The sequence below is a fragment of the Homarus americanus genome, unplaced genomic scaffold (assembly GCF_018991925.1).
Source record: "Homarus americanus isolate GMGI-L3 unplaced genomic scaffold, GMGI_Hamer_2.0 scaffold46197, whole genome shotgun sequence".
NCBI classification, from domain to species: Eukaryota; Metazoa; Arthropoda; class Malacostraca; order Decapoda; family Nephropidae; genus Homarus; species Homarus americanus.
In genome coordinates this window covers 2099714-2108910 of record NW_024723050.1, presented here as the reverse complement: position 1 = coordinate 2108910, position 9197 = coordinate 2099714, and the positions used below count along the sequence as shown (strand labels likewise).

The 9197-nt window shown below is 44.6% G+C and overlaps 1 protein-coding gene across 3 annotated transcripts in view; it reads left to right on the top strand.

Moving 5' to 3' along the window:
• The first annotated feature begins 6181 nt into the window (after positions 1-6181).
• The window catches only part of LOC121863250 (lipase member H-like), a 67713-nt gene continuing 64697 nt past the window's right edge, over positions 6182-9197 (top strand). For 2 of the 3 annotated variants that reach the window (XM_042361783.1, XM_042361784.1), the window contains exons 1-2: positions 6182-6313; positions 6431-6579. In XM_042361783.1, the coding sequence (XP_042217717.1) occupies positions 6548-6579 (32 nt within the window). In that variant the 5' untranslated portion in view covers positions 6182-6313; positions 6431-6547. Of the gene's footprint in view, positions 6314-6430; positions 6580-9197 lie in introns of those variants that run through there. The other variant, XM_042361785.1, reaches the window with a different exon arrangement.

The following is a 9197-nucleotide window of genomic DNA, read 5'->3' as shown; positions in this document are numbered from 1 at the left end:
AGATAGGAAGAAACTGGTTCACAAATAGGGTGGTGGACGAGTGGAACACGCTTAGCAAATTTGTAGTAAGTGCGGGAGCTCTGGAAAGTTTCAAAAGGAGGCTAGATAGATTCATGGATGATAGAGAGTGGTAGTAACTCTCGACAGGAGCTGCCATGCACAGGCCAACCGGCCTATTGCAGACTCCTTATTTTCTTATGTTCTTATGTAACCAGCGCCGCCTTACATGACGGAGGTCAACTACTAAGCCACGCCTACCCCCGCTATTTAAGACCTGACCTCGTTGTGACCTCTCCTCTTCTTCTAGCTACAGCTGCAGCAAGCAACACCACCTCCTCCGCCACTGCCTGGCGGCCCTCGCTCCCGCCGGCGAGCATGGCGACCCACAAGCTGTCCTCCTCTGAGCATCGTCACCAACCAGCTCTCTCTACATCACGCTTGTAACCATGCTGCCTTCCCAGCACCAAGCTGCACTGTACATCCAATACAACATGTATACAGAGAGCACATTGTGAGTTTCCTTTCTCCATCCCATCCTGAGTGTGAGTCCGAACAAACTTCTCATACCCCACAGGATCACACAAGATAACACCCTTCTCACGTCTGACCAGGACCGGGAATTGAACCCAGGGCACAACAGTGAAAGGTACACGGAATTTTTTTCTTCAAAACTTTCATTGTAGCTTAGTTTCCCATGTACAGTGCCGGATTAACCATGAGGCACTTGAGGCACTGGCCTCAGGCCCCCCGAATCTAAGGGGCCCCCAAATCCATACATTCTCGAAGTTGAAGCGTACAAAACATGAACTTCGTTCAACGATGTCCTAGCAAAGTCTCAATTTTCTGTCTCTTATGAACATTAAATGTGTTATTTTGCAGAAGCTTAATATTGATGAAATCATTGATAAATTTGGGGATATTTTGTACTTGTTATTTATATATACCTTGAGGGTAGGGGGCCCCAAGTTGATCTGTGCCTTAGGCCCCTATTAAGCTTAATCCGGCCCTGCTCATGTATTACAAGTATAGTACCTGTGCATCATAATTATGATCTTTTTCAAAACCAACCAACGTAAGATATATTTTACCGAAACCAATCTGTGTTGGATAACCATGATAACAATACTGTACCTACTGAACATTGAACTCGGCCATCCTCATAGTGTGACGTGCAGAGCTAATCACCACCTTGCTCGTGAACTTGGCACCTCACTCATCTACTACGCCCCAGATCTTTGTCAGGTGATGTGGACGGTGGTCATTAACCTTCAGACCTTTATCAGTCAGGCCAGATTGTAATACCATCACGTTATCTTAAGATTAAATGTATTTTAACAATTAAAACTTTTGTGTTCATTAGTGTATATATATATATATATATATATATATATATATATATATATATATATATATATATATATATATATATATATATATATATATATATATATATATATATATATACTAATGAACACAAAAGTTTCAATTGTTAAAATGAGGAACTCCAGAGACAACTATTTTGTGATTTAGAATATTTTTGATATGGATATGTATTTTTGTAAGCCCCGAGGAGGAAAACATAAATATATTTTGTGGATTCGAAATGAAATTTGCGCCAGAGCGAATACATCCCAGCCTGGGGCTAACCACACCCTGCAAAATACAGTGTACTTAGCAAATGCTGCAGCTTCTGAGAATGTGGAGGGGGGGGGGTTACTACTAAGAGCAGAGACGTTACCGAGAACAAATTCTGGCTTGAATGTCATGTACACTAATACTGACACGTTCCTTGATAAGAGAGAGGAGTTTGAAACACTTCTGAAGGTACACCAACCCGATATAGAGGGTGCTGTAGAAATGTTTTACAAGAACAAGAGAATCGACCCAGAGGAATGCGAGTTCAATATTGACGGATATGACTTATTTACGAACCTAACTCAAGAATCCTGCAGGAGGAGTGTGGTTATCTACGCTAGGCAAGACCTTAGAGCCAGCCAGGCGAGGGTACAGGGAGAGGATGTTTTTGAAGAGTCCAAGTGGTGTAAAATTAAATTAAAGGGAGGGGGACTTACTTATCGTCAGGTGTATCTACAGATCCCCAAACTGTGGCCCATTAAATCAAAGGAACTTAAGAACCTTAATAAACAATGCGGCGATGCTCAACCCTAGCCACCTCCTTATCATGGGGGACTTTAACTATGGCGACATCGACTGGAGAAACGAGTCCACCCCGAATGACTTGAATAACCCTGCTACTCTTTTTGTAGAAACTCTGAGAGATAATTTTCTGTTCCAACATGTGAGAGACCCGACACATTACAGAGGGGAGCAAACACCCAAGCCACTTGACCTCATCATAACAAACGAGGAGGGTATGGTGGCCAAACTGGAACACCTTGCCCCAGTTGGCACCAGTCACCATATAGTGTTGTCATTCAGATTTAACTGTTACCTAGTTCAAGATAAGGCCAGGCCAAGGTGCAAATATTACAAGGGAAATTACAATGGGATGAGGGAAGAGATGAGGGGTATCAACTGGCCTGACTTATTAAGGTACAAGAACGCAGACACTACGCTGAATATCATAACTAGTAAAATTACCCATTTGATCGATAAATATATACCCAAGACCAAACCCAGTGCTTCTAAGAATACGAGGGGATTCCTACACATGAACCATGCGGCGGTCGTCAAAATTAAGAAGAAAACTCAGAAATTCAAGACGTGGGTTGGGTCAAACGATGAGCAAGACAGGAGGATGTATGCAAGAGCCAGAAACCAAGCAAAGATAGAGTGTAGGAGGGCTGAAAAGGAGTTCCAGAGGCTGGTTGCACGCGAGGTCAAGTCAAACCCAAAGGCGTTTTACCGCTATGCAAAGTCGAAATTGAAAACGCGAGTAGGAGTATCAGACCTGAGGCTGGTGGATGGCAGTTAAGCAGATTCTGACCAGGATAAAGCTGAGGCATTGAACAGCTTCTTTTCCTCAGTGTTCACAAGAGAGGATGCAACTAACCTTCCTGCGTTTGAGGACAGACGGTTCGACACAGCACTGACCCACATTGTGTTCACAGAAGAGAGTATTAGAAATAAACTGTCCAGGCTAAAGGTCCATAAGAGTCCCGGACCTGACAGGGTGCATCCTAGAGTGCTAAGAGAGTTGTGCAACGAGCTTGCAGAGCCCCTGAAGATCCTGTTTTGCAAATGCCTGGATGAACAAATGGTCCCCAGTGAATGGAAAGTGGCTTATGTGAGTCCTATCTTCAAGAAGGGCGATAGTCACTCCACGAACAACTATAGACCGGTGAGCCTGACCAGCATAATATGTAAAGTACTTGAGAGTATTATCAGAGATGCAGCGATGGAACATCTACTACGAAACAACCTTGTAAAAGATTGCCAACACGGTTTTATGCCGGGGCGCTCTTGCTTAACACAATTGCTCAAGGTATTGGATATTTGGACCCATATTCTAGAACGGGGTGGTAATATCGACAATATTTACCTAGATTTTGCCAAGGCTTTCGACAGTGTACCCCACGAAAGGCTGAAAATCAAACTGGAAGGGTACGGAATTCGGGGAAATGTCCTAGCGTGGATAGAAGACTTTCTACATGACCGCAAGCAGTGTGTGGTGATTAATGGCACGAAATCGTCATCTGTACCTGTAACAAGTGGGGTACCACAGGGCAGTGTATTGGGCCCGCTGTTGTTTGTTTGTTTCATAAATGACATGCCTGACGTTGTACACTCCTCCATACAAATGTTTGCCGATGATGGCAAGTTATTTCGGGAAATTAAGAACCAAGCGGACTGTGAAGAGCTGCAGAAGGACCTCTGTGGGCTCCAGGAATGGTCGAAGAAATGGCTGCTGAGATTCAATGTCACGAAGTGTAAGAGGATGCACCTGGGGCGTACCAACGGTAAGGAGGCGTATCATATGTCCCAACGGGATGAAGAAAATGCACTAGTTGAGACTGTGTGTGAGAAGGACCTAGGTGTGTATGTTGACAATGAGCTGAAGTTCTCGGGCCATTGTGAGAAGAAGGTAAATCAGGCAAATAAATTATTGGGTCTTATAAGAAGGTCGTTCAGATATCTAGACGGTCCGTCCCTCGTGACGATCTTCAGGAGTGAAGTGCTTCCCCATCTGGAGTACTGTCACCCCATCTGGTCCCCGAGATATGCTAGGGACTGCCAGTTGGTTGAAAATGTTCAAAGGAGGGCCACCAGACTGGTGCCTGCACTTCGGCACCTCAGCTACCCTGAGAGATTGGAGCGCCTGAACTTGCCTAGCTTATACTACAGACGGGCAAGGGGGACCTAGTTGAGGTGTATAAGCATCTCAGGGGGCACTACTCAGTTGAGTGTCCTTACTTGGAGCTGGCGGACGCTCGCCCCACAAGGGGTCACAGCTCAAGATTGAAGAAGCCGCAAGTCCAGAAAACCGTGAGGGCAAACTTTTTCGGAGTGAGGGTTGTAAACTCTTGGAACAATCTACCAGAGAGTGTTGTGACGGCACCAAGTGTGAGCTCTTTCAAGAGAAGACTTGACCAACACTGGAGCGGGTTCAGGTTGTAGTGGAATTCTCCCCTACAAACGCTGTTTGTCGCTGCCTAGCCGACCCCACAAATTCCCAAGTGTATGCCTCGTGGTCTAGGTCAACCAGCGCCGCCATACACCACGGAGCGGGGGTCAACTGCTAAGCCACGCCTACCCCCGCTATTTAAGACCTGACCTCGTGGTGATCTCTCTCTCTACCTACAGCTGCAGCCAGCAACACCTCCTCCTCCGCCGCTGCCCGGCGGGCCTCGCTCCTCCGCCTGCCTGGCGGTCCTCTCTCCCGCTGGCGAGCATGGCGACCCACAAGCTGTCCTTCTCTGAGCGTCCTCACCAACCAGCTCTCTCTACATCACGCTTGTAACCATGCTGCCTTCCCAGCACCAAGCTGCATTGTACATCCAATACAACATGTATATAGAGAGCACATTGTGAGTTTCCTTTCTCCATTCCATCCTGAGTGTGAACCAAACAATCTCATACCCCACAAATGGTGACCCCGGAGATTCGCACTCACACAGGATGGAGGAGAAACTGCTTATCCACCCAGAAGCAGGCACCGCAGGTTAGACACCCTAGAGCAGCTCTGCTACTCTAAGCAGACACCAGCTCCTCTTCCTGCCCTAAGCACCACGTCCTACCGACCCCAGCACACCCGTCCTGCCTCAGACGCCGACCCCGGCCCAGCAGTTACCCCTGCCGCCCTTGATGCGGCCTCTGTTCCTGAGTGCGGACCCACACACCCCTCTTTTCTCCCCCAGGTACTCCCTGCTAATGTCCTGCACCCTGCTGCTGTCGTGGACCCAGCTGCTGTCACGAGCCCTCATTCTGCTGACGCAGCCCCTGCTCCTGACCCAGGCCCACACACCCCAGCAGGCGCATCTGTCGACTCTGTACCTGCCGTGAGGGAAGCACAACATTAATCGCCTCCAAACACCCTTATTCTCCCTCTCTACTCCCACAGATATTGTGTATCTAGACAGTTGTATCCAGCGACCGGCTCATCACGCCTACCGTTGTCCACATGAGGCACGCACCGCCCGTTCTGCCTCGCATGTGCTAAGCAACTCTGCAGACAACAAGTCTCCTACACCGCCTGGAGGGAAGGGGGAGTATTGTAGTGGAATTCTCCCCTACAAACGCTGTTTGTCGCTGCCTAGCCGACCCCACAAATTCCCAAGTGTATGCCTCGTGGTCTAGGTCAACCAGCGCCGCCATACACCACGGAGCGGGGGTCAACTGCTAAGCCACGCCTACCCCCGCTATTTAAGACCTGACCTCGTGGTGATCTCTCTCTCTACCTACAGCTTCAGCCAGCAACACCTCCTCCGCCGCTGCCCGGCGGGCCTCGCTCCTCCTCCTGCCTGGCGGTCCTCTCTCCCGCCGGCGAGCATGGCGACCCACAAGCTGTCCTTCTCTGAGCGTCCTCACCAACCAGCTCTCTCTACATCACGCTTGTAACCATGCTGCCTTCCCAGCACCAAGCTGCATTGTACATCCAATACAACATGTATATAGAGAGCACATTGTGAGTTTCCTTTCTCCATTCCATCCTGAGTGAGAACCAAACATCTCATACCCCACAAGGTACATTCAGGAGCCGGTGCATGCCAAGTATTTGCCAACAGTGTGTAACAGAGACGTGACCGATCGCCCGGGCGGCTAGCGAGCCGATCAGTGGCGAAGAGGATAAAAGGAAAAGGAATACAAGCTGCTCTTTTTAAATCTTCCCAAACAATACCTAGGATGCTACCAGGTCTATTCTTAATGTTGCTGACTTAATAAAGTAATATGAGATTAATGTAATTATTCATGAAAGAAAACCTTGTGCTCTTCCTACACCAAGGGATATATTTCTTGTCTTACACTATAGCGTTCAAGAGATAGGGAGTCGGGACTCGGCAGGCTGGAAGGTCTACTACTTACCATAAGCGACCTACAGTCCGACGAGTCACTAACTTGTGTAACATTAGAAGTGAAAGGATAGCTGATGTTCTCTCAGCGAAATACGCTAGTTAATTGGTAAGTTTAATTCCAAGTATATAATTTATTTCGTAGGTTACATAACATTTTGGACAAAATAATAAATTTAGTCGGGAGTTTGTTTACACGGTACTTCTTGCCGTGCTACTATACTGTACTTCAGAGACTAGCTCTATTAAGTGGTATATTCTGCCATGGCTGAATAGTGGTTTAATAAGTCAGGAGAAGGTAATTATTGACGATTGACCCCGCGGCCGATTTTTCATAGAAAACAATTATAAGAAAGTCGCAATTTCACTGTACTTTATAGTGGACACTCGTAGTTTGTGCAAATGTGTTAAAAAGTGATTATTTCTAAATTAAACGTAACCTAACCTTAGTTGATATGAAAAACAGGCAGCAGAAGCGTTGTTAGAAGGCCTCACCTACCTAACCAAACAATCCTACCTGAATACCTGAATTCTTATCCACGGATCCCCCGGTGGTATATTAAACAAAGAACCTACTATGATATGGTGTAATTTTATTTTGGTATTATTGCGTTTACACACCGTTCATTCCTACCACTAATCTATTATCATATTCAAATAAGACGTCTAATTATAAGATAATTTTCATCTATTACATTACCGGCGGAAATGCATAATAACGGAGATAGCTTTTCCAAAAAGAATTCTATTTTCTTCTATTAATCTCCCGCCATTATAGTCTGCCTCTCACCCAACACTGCGTGTCTTGCGTCTCCTTCATAAATCATGACCCGCATGCGTACCCGTACACGTCAAACGGCCAATCAAAAGCGTTTTTGCTTTTGGAACCAATTAAAATGATTTTGGGTTTAATTAAGAGTATATTTGGCCCAATCAAAATCGAGTTTTATTTTGGGTCTCTCATATTTTGAAATTCAAGTTCAGTTCCGACCATGGAAGTTAGGTTAGGTTTTTGTTTTTCTAGTGTTTTTTTTTTGTGTATTTTTTAGTCACTTAGCCACTTTTTTTTTTTTGGAAAACGTAAAACGAAAAAATCGCCAAAAAAACGGCTAATTTCCGCCAAAAATGAAGGTCATATTCGGTCTAAGCACACACAAATACACTAGAAAAATATATTTTTTACGTGCTGAAAGTGAATTGTGTGACAATGCAATTTTACCTTTATTTTTTTTTTGTGGACGTAAGAGCAGCAGCCTGTACCGAATGGTTCATAAGCTTACACTGAGCATCAGGGTTGATCCGGCCCGGGCGGCGAAGTGTTTTGAAATACGTCAATATGATTGGCTGTTTACATCCTGGGATGAGATGTCACCACTGCATTACTGCCAAGAAGACAGAGTAGTGTACGCCTAGGTGCCTAATTATCTACCAAACAAAGCATTTGCACAAGAAATGATTATTATATCAGAAGTCGCTGATGAAAATAGAGTAAGAAAATAAACAGTAAAAAGAATAACTCGTCTGTGGGTCAGTCGTAATATTAACCCCCATCATTCTAGCTGTATTGCTTGTCAAATCAGATATGATGTATATATATTTTTTTATATATATATATACGTTGTGGATATTTTGCCGTGATTGTTTAAGTTCCACCTAACGCTATTTTGCCATGAATGAGCATTGATTGGCTGATATTTTGCCGTGACTGTTTAAGTTCCAACTAACGCTATTTTGCCATGAATGAGCATTGATTGGCTAAGTACTTTTTGTTTAATATGATGATGGGTCTGCCGGCTAGGAAGTTACGTAAAGTAAGGTAGGTTTCTTTGGTTGGCTAGGTCAGGTTCTTAGGTTCCAGTAAATGTCACATCTTTTATAATGATAAGTTTCCACCATGCACAACAGAAATATGGTTAAGTGTGTTTACAGCTACACAACGGTCAACTCACGGCGAAATAAATGCCAAATACCGCCATTCACGGTCAAATATGGTTCTCGCGTCGTTCACCAGTTATGGACGATTAGCCAATCAGAGTGCACTCACGGTAAAATAGCGTTAGTAGGAACTTACCGGTCATGGCAAAATATCCACTGCCTAATATATAACACTTTTGGTAATGGTGGAAGGGACGGTTAACACTGAAAGAAGTTTGTAGGGTAAAGGTGTAGCGGACTGCTAACACCAGAGGGAGTTGATGGATTTCATTAATTTTTTCCACAGATGTTCTTTGGATGATAGTATGTAATAAAAATGATATGACAATGCATAGAACCTAACCAACCAAACCAAAGAAACCTACATGACATTACCTAACTCTGCCTCCCAGACCCTCCAGCATATTATACAGAAAGAACTTACTTTGATATTCGATACCAATGAAAGCAAGTTTCTTGAAGCGGCATGGTGTAATTTAAAAAGTTTTGTTGGGCGAGCGCCTCCGTTGATGCACTGAAATAAACTTAAGAGTGGATCACAATACTCGCCGACACGGCAGATTTTGTGGTGGAATATTTACTTTAAATAATTAATTTCTTTGCTTACAAAGCAGGAAGAGACATTTTAGTGTCATATGATCAGTTTTTTGCCGTGTTTTATCCCATAATTTCCCTCATCCTTCATCATCGTAGATATAGAAAACTAAAAACTAAAAATAACAATTAAAAGAAGTTTTATCGTTTTTATTACTTGCTATCATTCGGCTAACGAGCCAATCAGTGGTGAAGAGA